The sequence below is a fragment of the Heterodontus francisci genome, chromosome 33, assembly GCF_036365525.1.
Source record: "Heterodontus francisci isolate sHetFra1 chromosome 33, sHetFra1.hap1, whole genome shotgun sequence".
NCBI classification, from domain to species: Eukaryota; Metazoa; Chordata; class Chondrichthyes; order Heterodontiformes; family Heterodontidae; genus Heterodontus; species Heterodontus francisci.
In genome coordinates this window covers 16494626-16515948 of record NC_090403.1, presented here as the reverse complement: position 1 = coordinate 16515948, position 21323 = coordinate 16494626, and the positions used below count along the sequence as shown (strand labels likewise).

At 45.2% G+C, this 21323-nt stretch overlaps 1 protein-coding gene across 1 annotated transcript in view; it reads right to left on the bottom strand.

The window, feature by feature from the left end:
• Window positions 1-5805: 5805 nt before the first annotated feature.
• gfap (glial fibrillary acidic protein) overlaps window positions 5806-21323 on the bottom strand; it is a 58792-nt gene continuing 43274 nt past the window's right edge. The window contains exons 6-10 of the mRNA XM_068012926.1: window positions 20603-20728; window positions 18118-18338; window positions 15135-15178; window positions 8992-9077; window positions 5806-7366 (exon numbers count right to left, since the gene is read on the bottom strand). Coding sequence (XP_067869027.1) covers window positions 7325-7366; window positions 8992-9077; window positions 15135-15178; window positions 18118-18338; window positions 20603-20728 — 519 coding nt within the window. The 3' untranslated portion in view covers window positions 5806-7324. The remainder of the gene's footprint in view (window positions 7367-8991; window positions 9078-15134; window positions 15179-18117; window positions 18339-20602; window positions 20729-21323) is intronic.

Here is a 21323-nt window from a genome sequence, read left to right as displayed (position 1 = left end):
CTCTAAATCACCTTCAACCCCATACTTCCGTATTTTCTGCAATAGCCTACCGTGGGGAACCTTATCAAACGCCTTACTGAAATCCATATACACCACATCCACGGCTTTACCCTCATCCACCTGTTTGGTCACCTTCTCGAAAAACTCAATAAGGTTTGTGAGGCACGACCTACCTTTCACAAAACCGTGCTGACTATCGCAAATGAACTTATTCTTTTCAAGATGATTATAAATCCTGTCTCTTATAACCTTTTCCAACATTTTACCCACAACCGAAGTAAGGCTCACAGGTCTATAATTACCAGGGCTGACTCTACTCCCCTTCTTGAACAAGGGGACAACATTTGCTATCCTCCAGTCCTCCGGCACTACTCCTGTCGACAATGACGACTTAAAGATCAACAACAACGGCTCTGCAATCTCCTCCCTGGCTTCCCAGAGAATCCTAGGATAAATCCCATCTGGCCCAGGGGACTTATCTATTTTCACTCTTTCCAAAATTGCTAACACCTCCTCCTTGTGAATCTCAATCCCATCTAGCCTAGTAGGCTGTATCTCAGTAATCTCCTCGGCAACATTTTCTTTTTCTACTGTAAATACTGACGAAAAATATTCATTTAACGCTTCCCCTATCTCCTCTGATTCCGCACACAACTTCCCACTACTATCCTTGATTGGCCCTGTTCTAACTCTTATCATTCGTTTATTCCTGATATACCTATAGAAAGCCTTAGGGTTTTCTTTGATCCTATCCGCCAATGACTTCTCGTGTCCTCTCCTTGCTCTTCTTAGCCCTCCCTTTAGATCCTTCCTGGCTAGCTTGTAACTCTCAAGCGCCCTAACTGAGCCTTCACGTCTCATCCTAACATAAGCCGCCCTCTTCCTCTTGACAAGCGCTTCAACTTCTTGAGTAAACCACGGCTCCCTCGCTCGACAACTTCCTCCCTGCCTGACAGGTACATACTTATCAAGGACACGCATTAGCTGCTCCTTGAATAAGCTCCACATTTCATTTGTGCCCATCCCCTGCAGTTTCCTTCCCCATCCTACACATCCTAAATCTTGCCTAATCGCGTCATAATTTCCTTTCCCCCAGCTATAATTCTTGCCCTGCGGTATATACCTGTCCCTGCCCATCGCTAAGGTAAACCTAACCGAATTGTGATCACTATCGCCAAAGTGCTCACCTACATCTAAATCGAACACCTGGCCGGGTTCATTACCCAGTACCAAATCCAATGTGGCATCGCCCCTGGTTGGCCTGTCCACATACTGTGTCAGTTCTGTGGTTTCCATCAGGGTCCCGTCAGCATTGAGTGGGTATGCCCTGATTAACCCTACCTGTTTTCCCTTTACTTTCCAGCAATCAGCTTTTAAATGCCCTGCCTTATTACAATGGAAGCACATAGGTCTCTGGGTATCACTCTTGCTCACAGCACCTTCCTTTTTGGCTGGAAGAGGACCCCCTGTGTCTCCTGCTTTCCTTTCTCTCCCAGGACTGTCTGGGCAGATATCACCTTCCCACCTTTTGTCCTTTTCGGATTTGTAGGGGTGATTAGGATAGGTTTTCCCCTGGGAAACTGACATAAATTAAAGCAAACTCATCAGCCAGGACGGCCGCTTGCCGGGCTCCCTGAACCCACTGCTCCTCTACATGGGTCTTTATTGAGAATGGGAGAGAGTTTTTATATTTCTCTAACAGGATTACTTCTCTGAGAGTCTCATAGCTGAGCTGTATTTTTAAAGCTCTCAGCCACTGGTCAAAAGCCAGCTGCTTACTTCTTTCAAACTCCAGATAAGTTTGATTGGCTTGCTTTTTTGAGAGTTCTAAACTTTTGGCGATCGGCTTTGGGTACTAATTCATATACCCTGAGGGTAGCATTTTTGGTCAGTTCATAATTTGATGAACTCTCATCTGGCAACAAGGAATAAACCTCATGTGCTTTTCCAGTTAGTTTGCTTTATATTGAAAGGGACCAGGTCTCAGCTAGCCTTTTTAGCTGCCTTGCCAGTTTCTCAAAAGACATGAAAAACTCTTCCACGTCTTCCTCATTGAATTTTGGAATTAATTGAGTGAGTTTTAGCAATCCCGTACCCAGCCCTGAATTGTGCTCCTCCATATTGGCTATGCTTTCACTGAGGTTACTCTGTCACCCCCTAGTTAACTCAAGCCACTTCAGCTCTCTCTCTTCGGATTCTTTCCAGAATATTCTTTCTTTCTCTCTCTCTCTTGCCTCTCTCTTTCTTTCTCCTGTCTTTCTCTTTCTTCACATTCCCTTTGGAAGGCTCTCTCTTTCTCCCTCAGCTGCCTGTCTCTCTCTTTTTCTTGACTCTCTCTCTCTCTTTTTCCTATCTCTCCCATTCTCTTTCTCTTTCCCTTTTCTTCCAATTGTATCTTTGCTTGCAGTACCCTGTCTGGTCTGCTTCTAACACTGCTTCCGCTTCTTCAGATTCAAGGGAAAAATGGTTGGCCACTAGCCTTAGGAGTTCAGACTTTCTAGCCTTGCCACATACAGTGATCCCACACTGCTCAGCCATTTTCCTCAACTCCTCCATAGACAGAGCTTTTAACTTATCCTAAGTTACTTCACCCTGGCTTGGAGAAACACTAGTTTCTGTTGCAGACATGTTAGTATTCAATCACACACAACCACAAGAAAACTTGCTCTTTTCTGATTGGGAACAATTTGGCTTCCCACTTCCAATTTCTCTCGATGATCTGTGGGTAAAATTCTGGATGCTAGCACCCAAATTTCTGTTATGACCAGGTGAGAAAGGTGTCTAGGGGTCTTTTGCTGTCTTCACCTGGTCTTATTGGAACAAGGTTTTATTTGTAAACACACTGTGTTTTGAGCGCCCCCTTTGAGAATCCTTGTTCACAGCTTTCCAATTATAAGGCAAAGAAATTAGCTTAAACAGGCTTCCTTAGGTTTAAAGAAAGAAAGTGAAATTTATTAAACCTTTAACTTAAACTCTAATACGGTTCACGCCTAGGGATATATGACGCGTCCACACTAACATGCACACGCAATACACACATGCATATAGAGGCAGAAAACAGAAGAAAAATAAAATGGAGAGGTTTGAGGCAGTCTCTAAAGGGGGTTTCTTGTTACTGTTTCTGTGTTTCCAGCTTGCCGTAGAGTCCTTGATTGTAGACAGCTCTTACTTTTTGTTGGGGCACAGTTAGCTTCTTAAATCTTGTTCACTGCAGGAGACTTTTCTCTCTTGGGGTTCATATGTCTTCAATGGTTTCCAAAGCTGGTGAGAGTGAGATGAGAGCAGTCAGGAGAGAGGTGTTCTCAGTCCAGGAGAAAAGTGCCTCCTGATATCAAACACTCTTTTCTCCAATTTAAAACTCTCAGTTCAAAACTTTGCAACGGCCAGTTAGTCATATGACTAAACACTGGTCTGACCACGTCTGTGTTTGTGGATTCTGCTATCTTAGCATTCAACCTGGAATGCTAGCTCCCCCACCTTCAATGTCTGGTAATCAAAAGTCTATTGTTGGTTGAATATGTCAGGGCATGGTCCTTTGTCCCTTCTTCCAACACTGTCTGTTACAATGCAAATGTCTTTCCAGTCAGGGGCTTGAAATTTTAAGTTTTAATGTTCATGTGGTAACATAATGTGTGCCTCAGTCTTGGAAGTGGCGGGTTTGCCTGATACTTGTAAATGTTGATTTTTCAGAGAGATGTGGATGTACTCATTAATGAACGCAGAAAGTGAGCATGCAGGTACAGCAAGAAATTAGGAAGGCAAATGGCATGTTGGCCTTTATTATAAGGGAATTGGAGTACAAGAATAAGGAAGTATTGCGACAATTGTACAGGGCTTTGCTGAGATCACACCTAGAGTACTATGTGCAGTTTTGGTCTCCATATTTAAGGAAGGATATGCTTGCATTGAAGGTGGTCCAACGAAGGTTCACTAGATTGGTTCCTGGAATGAGGGTGAGTTGTTATGGTGAGAGGCTGAGTAAATTGAGGCTATACTGTCTGGAGTTTAGAGGTATGAGAGGTGATCTCGTTGAGACATTCTGAAGGGGCCGGATAGGGTAGACACTGAAAGGTTGTCCCTTGGCTGGTGAATCGAGAACACGCGAGCAGGATAAGGGGTTGATCATTTGGACTGAGATGAGTAGAAATTTCTTTACTCAGAGGGTTGTAACTCTTTGGAATTCTCTCCCCCAGAGGGTTGTGAATGCTCCTGAGATAGACAGATTTTTACTCTCTCAGGCAATCAAGGGATATGGGGAACGGCCGGGAAAGTGCAGTTGAGGCAGGAGATCAACTATGATTTTATTGAATGGCGAAGCAGACTCGAGGGGCCCTATGGTCTACTCCTATTTTTTATGTTTCTAATGATTTTTACTCTGGATTGTTCCTTGTCCTTTTCCATAATTAATCTAAACCTTATGGGATTATGAGTGTCCCCAACTGACACTTAATCCACCTCATTCCCTCGAACCAGATCCAGCAATGTGTCTTCCTCATTTTCTACTGATCTAGAAAATTCTCTTGAAAACATTTCAGAAACTCTTCCTCCTCTCTGCCTTTTATGCCATTCTTTTCCTAGTTTATACAGGATAATTAAAGCCCCCTATTATAAGTACTCTATAGTTTTTACACCTCTCTGATTTCCTGGCAAATTTGTTCTTTTATATCTTTCCCACTAGTTGGTGGTCTATAGAATAACTCTTTTGTTTCTTTGCTCTAACCAAACAGATTCTGTTCTTGACCCTTCTAGGACATCATCTTTCTCCAGCACTGGAACATGCTCCTCAACCATTACTGCCACCCCTCTTTCTTTCTTTCCTTCCATATCTTTCCTGAACACTTTGTATCCAGGAATACTTAATACCTAAACCTGCTCTTTTTTGAGCGAGGTGCCCATTATTGCCACATCATATTCCCACTTGGCTATCTGCACCTGCAGCTCACCAACCTTATTTTACCATGCTTTGTGTGCTCACATACATGCACTGTAAACCTAATTTAGACCTTATTGCATTCCCTTACTCTGACCCCACCTAATACCTTTACTATTTCTTATTCTAGTGTTATCTGTCTCTCCCAATCCTTTGTGCACCTTGTTTTTCCTCTCTAATGTTGCCTCCTGGTTCCCATTCCCATGCCAAGTTAGTTTAAATCCTCCCCAATAGCACTAGCAAACTGCCCTGCAAGGACATTGGCCCCAGCTCTGTTCAGGTGCAACCTGTCCGGCCTGCACAGGTCCCACATCTCCAAGAACTAGTTGCAATGATCTAAGAATCTAAAGCCCTCCTTTCCGCACCATCTCTCCAGCCATGCATTCATCTCTATCCTTCTATGTTGATACTATATTCTATATTTATATACTTATTTCTATTATTGCTTGGTAGAGTAGATTGTTGCCTACTCATAGTCCTCTTCCAATGGTCTGGTCATTGATTCTCATCGGGGTACAATTCTGGGGAGTGGAATGTCCATTAGGAAGCTCCTCCAAACTCATTTCACCAAGGACACTACAGCTATCAGAGAGAGTAGCCTTCCATTCCACTGAACTGAGCTAGTTTTGAATGTAGACTGAGTGTTTGATTGCACCTTGTGTTGGAGAAAAACCTTAAAATTAGAACAGAATCCCAAATGTACCCTGTGAAGAGAAGGCCAGGTACCTGGCATCACTGCCCCTGCTGTATTGATTGTGTGAGGATCCCAAAGGGCAGCTAGACAATCTTACTTATATTAATTGAAGCTCATCTTAGTGCATACTTGAGTTTGTTACTTTATTAATGATTAAACTGATCTAGAGAAAGCACTCAATTATCGGTGTGATGCCAGGTCCACACAAGGACCTGATGAACCACCATCACAAGGAGTTCACCATTCCCAGACATTACACATTCACACTTTAACAAAGACAGGGTCAGTTTTACACATCGATGCACTGAACAAAACACAACCTGCCATCTTTTAGGATCAAAGCATAGAAGATCTACAAGTCTAGTTTAAATGCTAAAACATCTGGATATATATTAAAAGAAAATCTGCTATCAATAAAAGTGAGCATGAAGTTGTCACTTTTGTTGTAAAAACCTATCTGGTTCACTGATATCCTTTAGAGAAGAAAACTTACTATCCCCTATCCGATCTGGCCTATATGTGACTTCAGTCCCACAGCACAGTGGTTGTCTCTTAACTACCCTCTCAGGTGGTCTAGCAAGCTGCCACAAGCTGTTCAATAGGTCCATGAACAACTCCTCAGGGCATTGAGGGAGGGCTTCTTGGTAATGCTGGTCTTGCCAACAACACTCACATCCTAAGAGTGAATGAAAAAAAAAATCTTTTAATCTCACCATTAATATGGGCGCACATTCTCAAATTCAAATTACACCTACTTTGTCCTGAAGAACTCAAAAACTCCACTGATTTAAAAGCCTTTTATTGTTACCTTGTATTAGAAAAGCAATCAGCCTTTTGGATAGAGGCGGTGAGCACAAAGGACAGGTACAAAGGACCTTCATACTGGAAGCTGTTAGAATATTACTGGGGTCACGCAGCTTCAGGAAAAGAACTCTCCCATTATTTTAGTTAAAATAGGTGCCGCTGTGTTCAGACATCAATGCACCTGAGTAGGAGATGCAATTGTTAGAATGAAATCTATTCTTTCTGCTGTTCCTGGAGATAGGCAGTGTGCCAGACTGGCACTGGATGGTGACAGCTGCTGGGCTGGCTAATCCTACCATTTAACCATAGAAATCTGGTATCCTGGGTTCAGTGGTAGACCTCCACTTCTGGGTCAAAATCAAAAATTAAAGGTCTATGTTATCACAAAGGAACATGGGGAGTGTTTCCTCACTGTCTGTGTGCAGGGTATCGCAGGGACATTGCCTCAGTCACGGTTTGTACAGGGGCATTGGGATGGGGGAGCCAAGTGTTCTTTCTCATTTTTAAATCAATTCAAAAGTAATACCAGCAGCAAAGACAATATTCATGAAAATAGAGTTGTCTACAGTTATTAAGGATGAGAAGAAACTGTCAAAAATCTTACAGTTAAAGTACAAGAGATCAAACCAAACCACCCTAAATTAAGTCAAGTCAACTCCAGTACAGTTGCAAATACAGCATAATTCGCTTTTAAGCTTGAGCTTGTTAAATGTGTTTCTCAATGGAGTTACGACCACTGTGTCGATGTGCCACACAATCCCAGGATTCCACTTCCTTCCTCTTCTGACCTACTCCAAAAATGGCTACAGCAATCTACTCTAGGTTTTCTAGCGGGCGACTGACGTGGGGTCTCCACACTAAGTTGCTGCTCGCTCCGCTAGGCCAGGACCACCCCCTCATGCCAGTTCCTTACGTTCAGCACTGGACTCATTGATAACCTGTGGGTAGAGAGAAAAAAAAAATCAGGGGATGAAATGCCTGCAGTGGATCTCGTTAAAACTGCCTCAGACGTCTAGATTTTAATTTGATCTCAACAGTTTTATTTTAAAAAGAAAAATGCATTTTAACTAAAAAAGAAAAGCTCAGGATGAGCCCATAATGACAGAAAGAACAGGCATGGTCTTATATCCTAATGCACCAACAGGTGAGTTTTCAGATCTCAGCATTGCCACAGGGGGTGGCACTGCCATGGCCAGGGACAGGGATAGTCTGAGGGTCATTGCCATCTTGGTCCAGGTTGTGTGGCTGGGGACATACTGAGGGAGTGCTGGATAGTCGGAGGTGCTGTCTTTGAGATGGGACACTAAACCAAGACCCTGGCTGGAATTTTACACCTCCCGCAAAGAGCAGGATGGTGGCAGGGGTGGGGGCGGCATAAAATGGAGTGGGAGGCACAGACGGCCCTTTTACGTGAGACAGCGGCGGCGAAAAACGGCCCATCCCAGGCCTATCAAGGCTCTTAAGTGGCCAGTTAATGATCACTTAAGGGCCTCCGCCCGCCACTACAGGGATTTTACCGTTGGCAGACAGGTGGCCCAGGTCTGAGAAAAGCCACCTGTAAAAAGTAGGCAGCCCTCTGACGGCCTGAGGTGGTGGGGGGGGGGGGGTGCGCTCCTGATCGGGCACATTTTGCCTGACGGAGGGCTGCCCACAATGCCCCAACCACCCCCAATGCCCAACATGTTCTGCACCCCCTAATCGACACCCCCTTGCTTCACCAACGCTTGACCAATCACCCCAGCAAGGCCCCAAACTCACCTCTTCACCGTCCTTTCTCTTCATCTTCATCTTGAAGCTGGATTGTAGTCCCAGCAGTGGCCACCACTCCCAGTGGCACTGCTGGGATTAAGAGCTGCCAGCCCGCTGATTGGCCGGCAGCTCCATTAGGCAGGACTTCCTGCGTCAATGAGGTGGAAGTCCCACGTCAGACCAATTAAGGGCCTGGGGACTGTAAAATGCAGTCTGGATCCCCAGGCCCGGCAGAGGCCTGGTGTCTCAACCAATATTTATCCCTCTTCTAACATCACTAACATGAATTATCTTTTCGGTTTTCGCATTGCTGTTTGTGGGAGCTTGCTATGTGCAAATTGGCTGCTACATTACAACTGTGAGTACATTACAAAGATAATTCATTGGCTCTACAAAGCTTTGGTATAGCCTGAGCTCATGAAAGGGGCGACAGAAATGCAACTCTTCAATATGTATTTTATTTTATGGAATATTTTGTTCTTAATGAGGTTATTTCTGGGCTCATTAGAAACTTGGGACAGTCGGCTGTGCCTGTTCTTCTGGGTTTAGTTCAACCCAATACATAAAGAAGTGTGAGTCAGTATCAGAGCTCATACTGGGCAGCGCCAGGCTTACTACTGGACACTATCGAGATTGGTGACTGGCATTATCAGGTTCAGAGTTGGCTCTGACTAATATCGGGGCCAGCACTGGGCATCGGTGGGGAGATGTGGGGTGGAATACCGAATGGTGCCAGTGGTACCATGCAGAATGTGTACAGATTCCATCGCTCCCTTACTACCTGAATGGAGTGACATTCCCTTTGAATACCCACCTGTCCATCCCTGGTCTCCACTGTTTTTATCAGAATATTCCTTCTTGCTTGAACGTCTGTGGAGCCTTTAGATTCCAGGCTTGTCTCTACGGGAATAGTAAGCAGGTTATTGAATTGTGGGACACCAGTCCAGATCAAACAACAAACATGTGCCACGAGCCTTCTCAGGGGAGGGGAGGGGAGCAACTCATAACCGTGAGCAGGAACTGGGAGAAGTGTTAAGAGTGTTTGGTAGATGGGAGTCTGTTGTTTCTCGGCTCCCTCACTGATTAGTTACCTCATTGACAATATGGCCTCGACAGAGACCTGGCTGAAGTGTGATGGCACCTTTCCCCTTATGAAGTTTCTCTGCCTGGCAATACCTTCCACCAGTTGTCCCATTCAAGCCATCACGATGGTGGTGTAGCCCATATCTCAAACAGACCTTGGTCTGTATTCCCACTCCTCTGGCAATTTCTCCCCCATTGAACATCTCAACTTGTTCCACTCTTCACAGCTTTAAAATCCTTGTTCTATACCATTCACCCAAAGGCCACTTCAAATTTCTCAACGAGATATCTTCTTTGCTTTTTTCTCTTTGCCTCTGCACTGAATGACTTCTCATCCTCAGTAATTTCAACCTCCATCTCAACACCTCTTCTCTCTCCACTGAGGTCACTGCCCTCTTATCCTCCCTGAACTTCACCTTTCATTCCTTCATTTAAACTCTCCTACCCATATTCATGGTGACCCCCCTCGATCTTGTCACCTCACTCAGCCTCTCGACCCCTATTGTTTCTTTTACTGATAAGGCAATCTCTGATCATTTTCTTATATCACAGTCTACCCACATTCCCCTCCACTCCCACCAAGCCCACTTCTTTCTGTGTCCGACCTTGAAAAAACTCTCTCTCATGTCACTTAGCTCCAAACTCTCAAACCCCCTACTATCTATCCTTTGACCTCTAATTCATCTTGCTACCTCGACAGCCATTGATTTGCTAAATCGCACCCTCTTCACCACCTTTGATGCCCTGGTCTCCATTAGAACTAATACTCTTTCCCAGCCTTATCTTTTCCCCTGGTAAACCCCTCATCTCCACTCCTTTAAGTCCAAGGACGCAGACTTGAATGTCTTTGGCTAACACCTGGCAAACACAAGTCATTGCCAGATGTGGCTGGACCACTTAAAGAGTTATTGGGCAAAGCTTTGCATCACTAAAAATCCTCATTATTCAAAGATCATCCAGGAAGGCAAAGATAACACCCAGCTTCTCTTCTCCAACACTAACTGTCTTCTTAAACCACTTTCACCCTGCCTCCTCCATTCTCATCTCCAACAATCAGTGTAAGGATCTCATGGACTTTTTTGTTACAAAGATCGAGACCATCCGATCAGCTGCTTCTGCCGTGTCCCTCCCTTCCACGAGCCCACCAGGCCAAACAGCCTGTAAGGTTCCCCACTTCCCTAGCCCTGAATCTGGAAATTTCTCTGGTTCCCCTCAACTCTCAGGCCCTCTCTGAGCTCATCTTTTTGATGAGGCCCAGCTCCTGTTCCCTTGACCCTATTCCCAATAAACTCCTGACCACCCACTTCCCCTCCTGGTCCGCATGTTAGCCGATATTGTAAATAGTTAAACAGTTCTCCCTTTTCAGGTGTTGTCCCTCTCTCCTTTAAATCTGCTGTCATTACCCCTCTCTTCAAAAAACTAACCCTTGACCCCACCGACCTTGCAAACTACTGTCCCATCTCCAACCCCTCCTTTCCTCTCCAAAGTCCTTGAATGTGTCGTTATCTCCCAAATCTATGCCCATCTTTCTGGAACTCCATGTTTAAATCTCTCCAATCGGGTTTCCACGGTACTGAGACTGAAGCTATCAAAGTTGCAAATGATATTCTATATTACTGTGACAGAAGTAAACTATCCCTCATCTTCATCCTTTGACCTGTCTGCAGCCTTTGACACGGTTGACCACACCATCCTCCTCCAACGCCTCTCCACTGTCGTCTGGCTGGGTGGGCCTGCACTTGCCTGGCTTCATTCATATTTATCCTGTGGAGGCCAGAGAATCACTTGCAATGGCTTCTCTTCTCACTCCCACACCGTTACTCTGGTGTTCCCCAAGGATCTATCCTTGGTCCTCTCCTATTTCTCATCTACATGCTGGCCCTCGGCAACATCATCTGAAATTATTATAATATAAAAGCAAAATATTGCAGATGCTGGAAATCTGAAATAAAATCAAGAAATGCTGGAAATACTCAGCAGGTCTGGCAGCATCTGTGGAGAGAGAAGAAGAGTTAAAGTTTCAGGTCAGTGACCCTTCTTCAGAACTGGCAAATATTAGAAATGTAAAAGGTTTTAAGCAAGTAAAGCGGGGGGTGGGGCAAGAGATAACAAAAGAGAAGGTATTGATAGGACAACGTCACAGAGAATAACTGACCAGAAGGTCATGGAGCAAAGGCAAATGGTATGTTAATGGGGTGCTGAAAGACAAAGTGTTCATACAGAGAGGGTGTGAATTGACTGTAAAGCACAAAGCACTCCAAGCACAAACATTAAAATTTAAAAAAAAACAGAAACAGTGGGTAGGCACAGTAGAAACAAACTGACCAAACGAAAAAAAAACTACTAATATAACCAAATAAAAAAGAAAAAAATAACTAAACATAAAAAGGGGGGAGCCTGTCATGCTCTGAAATGATTGAACTCAATGTTCAGTCCGGCAGGCTGTAGTGTGCCTAATCGGTAAATGAGATGCTGTTCCTCGAGCTTGCGTTGATGTTCACTGGAACACTGCAGCAATCCCAGGACAGAGAATCGAGCATGAGAGCTCATCTGAAATTATGGTGTCAGTTTTCATCTGTATCTGATACCTAGTCCTCTACCTCTAAATGGTTTGTCCAACATCCAACAGAAGAGCAGGAATTTCCTACAATTAAATATTGGGAAGACAGAGCCATTGATTTTGATCCCTGTCACAAACTGCGTTCCCTAACCACTGACTCCATCTCTCTCCTTGGCAACTGTCTGAGACTAAACCAGACTGTTCATAAGCTTGGTGTCATATTCGACCCTGAGTTGAGCTTCCGACCACACATCTGCACAATCACTAATACTGCCTGTGAAGTGCCTTGGGACATTTTATTATGTTAAAGGTGTTATATAAATGCAAGTTGTTGTTGTGCAAGAGCACAGTGAGGAGTATAGAGTGAGACAAAAGAGTTCACTGCAACATCAGTGCATTACTGACAGTAGAGAGGGAGCTTTACTCTGTATCTAACCTGCACTGTACCTGCCCTGGCAGTGTTTGGTTGGTCAGTGCAGAGCAGATTGTCCAACCTTTTCGCGTGGGGGCCCACATTACAATTTTTGTCTTACACAGGGGGCCGGTGAGACAATTTCAGTAGGATAGAGGCATTAAAGATTTATCTTACTATTAATCAAAAAAATGACAAATGTGCATTTTTGTGAAGAAGTTTTAAATGAGAAGATTAATTTATTGACTTACTTTCTCATCACTATGTTGACACTGATTTAATGAGATATCTAGCATTTGTTTCCTTGCACAAGTAGTCAATGTCTGCCCACATATTTCTTGTAGCAATGCGGAGTATTCTAGAAAGATGTCCATCTGTCAGGAGTGATCGTATTCACTCTCTCTCTCTCCCTGCGTTTCCCCCTCTCAGTTCCCCTTCTCTCTGTTTCCCCCCCCTCTCTACTGTCTCTCTCTCTCTGTCTCCCCCATCTCTCTGTCTGCTCCCCTCTCTCTCTCTCTAACATATTAGCATGGATAGAAGACTGGCTGACTGGCAGAAAACAGAATATGCATAAGTGGATCCTTTTTTGAGTGGCAGGATGTAATGAGTGGAGTTCCGCAGGGGTCTGTGCTGGGGCCTCAACTTTTTACAATTTATATCAATGACTTAGATGAGGGGAGCAATGGCATTGTAGCTAAACATGCAGATGACACGAAGATAGGTAGGAAAGTATGTTGTGAAGAGGACATAAGGAGGTTGCAGACTGATATAGATAGGTTGAGTGAGAGGGCAGATGGAGGATAATGTGGGAAAATGTGAAGTTGTTCACTTTGGCAGGAAGAATAAAAAAACAAAGTATTACTTAAATGGAAAATGACTGCAGAATTCTGGGGTGCAGAGGGATTTAGGTGTTCTAGTGCATGAGTCACAAAAAGTTAATATGCAGGTACAGGAAGCCATGATCTTATTGAATGGCAGAGCAGGCTAGAGGGGCCGAATGGCTTACTTCTGCTCCTAATTCGTATGTTCGTATGTTATTCCATCCTCTCTGTGTTGTTCCCCCTCTGTCCTCCCCTCTTTCTCTCTCTCTGTCCCCTCCCTCTGTCTGCTCCCTCTTTCTCTGTCCCTAGTCTCTCTCTCTTTGTTCCCCATCTCTATGCCCCCCTCTCTACCCTCTCTCTCTCTGTCCCCCTCTCTCTTTCTGCCTCCCCCTTCTCTGTCTTTGCCTCTCTGTATCTGCCCTCTTCTCGGTGTGCCCCCCTTCTGTCTCTCTGTCCCTCTCTCTCTCTCTCGCTCTGTCTGCAACTGCCCTCCTCTCTCTCTGTCCCCCCTCTCTTTCTCTGCCCTCTCTCTCTCTGTCTGCCCCCACTCTCTGTCTCTCTCTGACAGCTGCTTTCACAGCAGCTTTGTGGCTCGTCAGTTTTTTAAAAAATAAAATCGCGGTGTCAGTTTCACAGCTGACAGGTACTGACATCGGGAACTTCGGACAGATTTGGGTTTTCTGGCAGGTTCCAACACTTTTTCAAAAGGCTGCCAGAATACCACGAATCTGTCCGAAGTTGGGAAACCATTGTTCCCAATGTCAGCACCTGTCAGCTGTGAAACTGATACTGCAATTTTACTAATAAGCCGGTCTGAAAGAAGAAGGCATGAAAAATTTCGCATCTCTGAAATACATCCGCAGGACAGATGGAAACCTTTGGCGGGCTGGATCCTGGCCGACGGGACATATGTCGGACAACCCTGGTGTAGACGGAGTTTTACTCTGTATCTAACCCATGCTGTAGCTGTCCTGGACAGAAAGCAATCTGGAAAACTGCAGATTGCTTGGCTACAGTATCATTTACCCAGCACTCAGGGTTAGGAAGTGATTACTCCTAAATGTGGGCCAGTGTTTCAGAGGGAATATCAGCTGAGGACAGGACAATGATCAGGTCACTATGACTTGCAGGGTTGAATAGCTTGCAGACTGACTAAGGAATGGCCGCTTTGGCAAGGTCTCTCCCAAGTGCAAGCAGCCTAGGACTGCACCCCGGCGAGACCCAGCTCCTTCAGCAGAGGAGGAGGGGTGGAGTCTGGTTTCTTAGCCAATCACGATGAGGAGATCAGTCCTGAAACACAGTTCTCAGTTGATCTGTTTACAGGCTGGAGAACTGTCAATGCTTTGCAGCAATTGATCCAATAGAAATGTTGGAAAATATCTCTTCTGTTCATCATCCTATGTTGTCCCAGCGCTGTAGGTTGGTTCAATAACACTGTCCTACTACTTCTACTTCCATGACATCACCCAGTTCTGTCCCTGCCTCAGCCCCTGTGCTGCGGAAATCCTCATCCATGCCTTTCTCACCTCTAAACTTGACTATTCCAATGCTCTCCTGGCCTCCCATCTTTCACCCTTTGTAAACTTTAGCTTGTCTAAAACTTTCCTGCTTGTGTCCTAACTCGCACCAAGTCCCGATCACCCACCACCCCTATGCTCGCTGACCAACATTGGTTCCTGGTCTGGCAAAGCCTCGTTTTAAAATTCTCTTCCTTGTGTTCAAATTCCTCCATGGCCTTGCCACCTCCCTATATCTGTAACCTTCTCCAGCCCCCAACTCTCTGAGATCTTTGTATTCCTCCAATTCTGCATCCTCGCGCATCCCAACTTCTTTTTCTTTATCATTGGCGGACATGTTTTCACGGCTGCGGCTCTAGGCTCTGGAATTCCTGCCTCTCCACCTCTCTCTCCTCCTTTAAGACGCTCCTTAAAACTCAGCTCATTGTCCACACCTTTGGTCCTGATAGCTCCTTCTGTGACTCAGTGTCAGATTTTGTTGAATAATTGCTCCTCTAAAGAGTCTTGGAATGTTTTGCGATGTTAAAGGCACAATATAAATCTAAGTTGTTGCTGTTCACTTACCCCGGATGTGCAGAGACGAGAAGCTCTGGACAGGCATTGAAATTCTGTAAAGAAACAAACATCCATTATCAGACAGTTAGACCAACTCCTCATCCACGACAGAGCTCATTCTATACAGGCAGATGTCTCCTCAGGCATTACAGGACTGTGGTTAGTGAGGGGCACTGAGTCGGCTGGGAATTGGTGGTGGGGAGGAAGAGGGTCAGAAAGGTGGCAATAGCAAAAGTCAAAGTGGATTTCCAAGGTTTTAAAGATGGAGAGTGGGAATTTGGAACATCTAGGAGTGAGGATGGGAGAGGAGAGCACAGAGCAGGGGCAAGAATATGGGAAGGTAATCATTATGTTTCTGGACTAATAATCTAGCGACCAAGAATTCATAATCCCACCATGAGAGAATTCAGTCTAAAAACATCTGGAAATAAAAATACACTATTAGTAAAAGTGACCATGAAACTGTTGGATTGTCATAAAAACCCAGCTGGTTCACCAATGTACATTAGGACAGGAAATCTGTCAAAGGAGGATGGCTTTGCCTTTATCAAACAATATGTTGGGTATCCAGTTTCACTGTTAAAGGACAGCTGGACGTGGTGGCAACAGCCACTGATGGGTGAGGTGATGGTGAGGCACTGCCGGGCATCATTAGCAAAACAATGAGGTCAATCCTGTTGTAGGGAACATGCTTTGGAATTACTCTGGATATTTTCCTTGGATTCATTGCCTGAGACCATTCTTTGAGCTAAGCCCTCAGTCCCTATGACCCAGAGTGCCCTATTATCTAGGCCATTTTCAAACTGAAAACCCTCATCACCCTGTTTTGGTTTACTGCCTATATACCACATCCTCATGGGATTTTCCTTGACATCAGAAGGCAGTAATCACTTCATGAGATTGTGGCCCAGGCTATAAACTACCAAACTGTACTTAAACAGTAAATGGATAAGGTAAAACAAACTGTAGATTTATGTAGTTAAGACAAGTTCCTGAATATGCATCTTAATAAGAACATAAGACTTAAGAGCAGGAGTAGGCCATTTGGCCCTTCGAGCTTGCTCCGCCATTCAATAAGATCATGACTGATCCGGTTGTGGTCTCAGCTCCAGTTTCCTGTCTGCCCCCCATAACCCTCGACTCCCTTTCTATCAAAAATCTATCCAACTCAGCCTTGAATAAAGTCGATGACCCAGCCTCCACTGCTTTCTGGGGAAGAGACTTCCACAGACCAACGACCCGCAGAGAAAGAATTTCTCCTCGTCGCCATCTTGAAAGGTAGAAGGGAGACCTCTTATTTTTACACTGTGTCCCCTAGTTCTAGTCTCCCCTAGAAGAGGAAACATCCTCCCGGTATCCACTTTATCAAGTCCCCTCAGGATCTTATATGTTTCAATAAGATGACCTCTTATTCTTCTAAATTCCAATGGGTATAGGCCCAACCTGCTCAAACTTTCTTCATAAGCTAAGCCCTTCATTCCAGAATGAGTTGAGTTAACCGTCTCTGAACTGCTTCTAATGCAATCATATCCTTTTTCAAATAACGAGACCAAAACTGTAAACAGTGCTCCAGATGTGGTCTCACCAAGGTCCTATACAGCTGCCCTACTTTTATACTCGAATTCCCTTGCAACAACTGAAAAAAAAAAAAAAAATGGGCGGCACAGTGGCGCAGTGGTTAGCACCGCAGTCTCACAGCTCCAGTGACCTGGGTTCAATTCTGGGTACTGCCTGTGTGGAGTTTGCAAGTTCTCCCTGTGTCTGCGTGGGTTTCCTCCGGGTGCTCCGGTTTCCTCCCACAGTCAAAAGACTTGCAGGTTGATAGGTGAATTGGCCATTATAAATTGCCACTAGTATAGGTGGTAGGGGAATATAGGGACAGGTGAGGATGTGGTAGGAATATGGGATTAGTGTAGGATTAGTATAAATGGGTGGTTAATGGTCGGCACAGACTCGGTGGGCCGAAGGGCCTGTTTCAGTGCTGTATCTCTAAATCTAAAAAAAACATTCCATTTGCCTTCCTAATCACTTGCTGTATCTGCATATTAACCTTTTGTGATTCATGGACACCCAGATCCCTCTGTCCCACCTAGTTCAGCAATCTCTCTCCATTTAATCTTGTAGTTTGATGTGGACCATCCACAAAGTCTCTTTGTCTATCTATGTCTCTCTGATGGATTCTGGCGGATTGGCTAATATAATAAGGCAAGCAGAGAAATGCCTTAAAGAGCAAGATTGTGACAAAATAATTTGAAACATGTGTCAGCTGGGAGTGAAACGAGACATGAGCTGTGAGGGCAGAGCTCTGAGGACGATACAGTGGCTGATAGTGGCAGCAGAGAGGTGGAGGACGAGGAGGAGTAACAGTAAACTGTAATCACGGTCATGTGAGATGTCGCTGGGGACATTGGCCAGCACAGTTTCCATGTTATGGATGGGCAGCGGTCTGACTGGACAGCTTTGAATATGGAGTGCAGCAAGTGCTGCAATGCTCGTTAGGATAGCCAGCAGACATGATGGGCCAAATGGCTTGCTTCTGCACTGCAACAATTCTGTGATTCAGTGAAGTGACAGGAAGGTAATTGCTGCAGTAGTTTAGAAAGATGTAGGGATCAATCTAGAGGACAGTGATGATGTTGGTGATTGAGACTGAGAAAAAAAGATTTTATCAGGGCGGGTACAACATGGGTTAGGAACAGAGTAAAGTTCCCTCTACACTGTCCCCATCAAACACTCCCAGGGCAGGTGCAGCACAAGATAGATTGGTGGGATTGAGGGACATGGTGGGATGATGGGTTCTTATAATTATCCACAGTTCAGGAATCAGAATGTTTGTGACAGTGAGGCCTGGGAAAACCAGCACATACAAGAGCAGGAGTAACCAGCAGAGAGAGAAGTCTGGTGACAGAAGAAATTGGTATCTGTTTTTCTGCTGAATTGGCCTTGGATGAGGCCTGGATCTCAGTAAAATCTGGTATTGGACAGCCCTTACCTGCTCTCCTCTCCCTCCAGCAGTTTCCTGTAGGTGGCAATCTCAATGTCCAGGGCCAGCTTGACATTGAGCAAGTCCTGATAAGCCTGAAGGTGACGGGCCATCTCCTCCTTCAGGTTCTGGATGTCACTCTCCATTTGGCTAATGGTGTCCTGGTAATTATTTGTTTCGAAGTTGAAACGCTCCTCCATCTCACGCAATTGACGCTCCAGTGACTCATTCTGTCAGAGTACAAAGCAGTGACCTCTTGTCAGACATCCCACTTGGCATCGCAAAAACAGGCTCAGGGAATCACAGGTTCCAACATTTACATACGAACATAAGAATTAGGAGCAGGAGTAGGCCACTCGGCCCCTCGCGCCTGCTCCACCATTCAATACGATCATGGCTGATCTGACTGTAACCTTGACTCCAAATTCCCGCCTATCCCTGATAACCTTTCACCCCCACTGCTTATCAAGAATATATCTACCTCTGCCTTAAAAATATTCAAAGATTCTGCTTCCACTGCCTTTTGAGGAAGAGAGTTCCAAAGACTCACGACCCTCTGAGAAAAAAAAGTTTCTCCTCATCTCTGTCTTAAATAGGCGACCCCTTATTTTTAAACAGTGACCCCTAGTGACCAGACTGATTCCTGGGATGGCAGGACTGACGTATGAAGAAAGACTGGGTCGATTAGGCTTGTATTTGCTAGAGTTTAGAAGAATGAGAGGGGATCTCATAGAAACCTACAAAATTCTAACAGGACTGGACAGACTAGATGCAGGAAGGATGTTTTCGTTGGCGGGGGAGTCCAGATCCAGGGGTCACAGTCTAAGGTTAAGGGGTAAGCCATTTAGGACTGAGATGAGGAGGGATTTCTTCACCCAGAGAGTGGTGAACCTGTGTAATTCTCTACCACAGAAAGCAGTTGAGGTCAAATCATTAAATATATTCAAGAAGGAGTTAGATATAGTTCTTAGGGCTAATGGGATCAAGGGATATGGGGAGAAAGCGGGAACAGGGTACTGAGTTTGGATAATCAGCCATGATCGTATTGATTGGCGGTGCAGGCTCGAAGGGCCGAATGGCCTACTCCTGCTCCCACTTTCTATGTTTCTAGATTCTCCCACAAGGGGAAACATCCTTTCCATATCCACCCTGTCAAAACCTCTCAGGATCTTATTTGTTTCAATCAAGTCGCCTCTTACTCTTCTAAACTCCAGATTTTACTAATTTAACCCCCACCGCCCTCCCACCTTTCCAGTATGTGATAGGACACGGTCCCTCAGACACTCACCCAAGTGACCACTCCTCAGCTGTTGACTTGAGATGGGTGAGAATGGCATCGCAGGTGAGCTTAATCCTGTTCGTTCAAAGATGTGCATTTGCTAGGAGTGGGAACCCTGACTGATTTCCCATCCCTAATCTAGATGTTTGAAGGCTATTTACAGTCCAGTCTCAGATCATTTAACCAGCACAGACTGGTGACTGAACTTGGGGCTTTGTGGCCTGCACAGCTTTCCCAACTCAACCACTAGAGGCGGGCTTGGAACTTGTGAGGCTGTGAACACATCAGCCAGTGACTCCCCTTCCCTGGTATCTGGCCTGGTACCCCTTCCCATGCTCTGTGAATCTCTACCCTCCCACCCCAGATCAAGTGCCTAAAATTGCACGTTGGGATTTGTAGAGGTAACGTGGAACCTGCGATGAAAGGACACCTGTTTCATAATCCTCAGTCAGAATATTTTATACACATTCCAAACTGAACAATGAGGATGACTCAGAATAATTACACAGAAATTACATCTGTTTCATTGAAAATCTTTTTCATTTCATTAATATTTCACCACAATGTCAAGATGAAAGGTACAGCACAGAGTTAGATACAGAGTAAAGCCCCCTCGCCACTGTCCCATCAGACACTCCCAGGGCAGGTACAGCACGGGTTAGATACAGAGTAAAGCCCCCTCTCCACTGTCCCATCAGACACTTCCAGGGCAGGTACAGCATGGGGTTAGATACAGAGTAAAGCCCCCTCTCCACTGTCCCATCAGACACTTCCAGGGCAGGTACAGCATGGGGTTAGATACAGAGTAAAGCCCCCTCTACACTATCCCATCAAACACTCCCAGAACAGGTACAGCAGAGAGTTAGATACAGAGTAAAGCCCCCTACTTCCAGGGCAGGTAGAACATGGGTTAGACACAGAGTAAAGATCTCTCTACATTGTCCCATTAAACACTCACAGGGCAGTTGGAACTTTATACCGCATATATTCTGTGGTATACCTGAGCTCGAAGTCTTTGATGCTGACACTGGGGACTGGAAAGAAGAAGTGTTTCATTCCCCAGTGATGATATCAATCTCTCCAATGAAAACAAATATTCTTTTAACCAAAAGCACATCATTTTTTTGGACTTCCCCTGAAGTCTCCTAATTATTCTGGAGAGGTTTTCTCTGCCCTGCCTTTTCCAGGTGCTCTAAGCTCATAGCGAGGACTCACCGTGCCTTTCAGGCCCTCCAGGTCACACGTGAGGGACTGGAGCTGCCTTCGGTAATCATTCACCTCCTGCTTGGCCTGACGCAGGGCTTCTGTCTGGCGAGTGGCAGCATCGGTTAGATCTGAGAACTGCACACAAAGGGTCAAAGTTAGGAGTTCAACAGTGATCATGAGCGGGTGAGAAGTGTTGGTTGGGGCTGTGTCTCAGCAATGATCAGTGCTGAGTTCAATGGCTATCTCTCCCCGCAATCCCATGGTATTGTATCGTGTGGTACACACCAACGCTCCAACAAATCTTTTTCAAATTCATCCTCCAGTTTAGTTTTTGTTTGATTTGGGATTTTCTGCAAGGGTCACCATTGGGGATCAAAGAAATCTCTGCTGAATTATGGTCTGGCTTCCTGGTGTTCTGAAGTCAGCCCATTTGTCTAGTGGAGTGGATTTAGAGACAGCCAGTAACAATGGAACAACCCCCCATGCACATTTTCACAACTGAAGACCCTAAATCACTGAGAGCAACGCCACCCTGATGGGAGAAGGTTAAAGGTCACATCCCTGGCCTGTGTGGGCATGCTGAGGGTCAAGCCTCCTTCTACCCCCCTCAGCCAGAATAAAATGATGAAACAAGAGCTTCTGGCAACAACCATTTATCTGGTGGTCTTCTAGCAAAGAGGTAGAAATGGGAGACCAGCTAGTGAGTTGCAATGCATGGGTAGAACTCTTG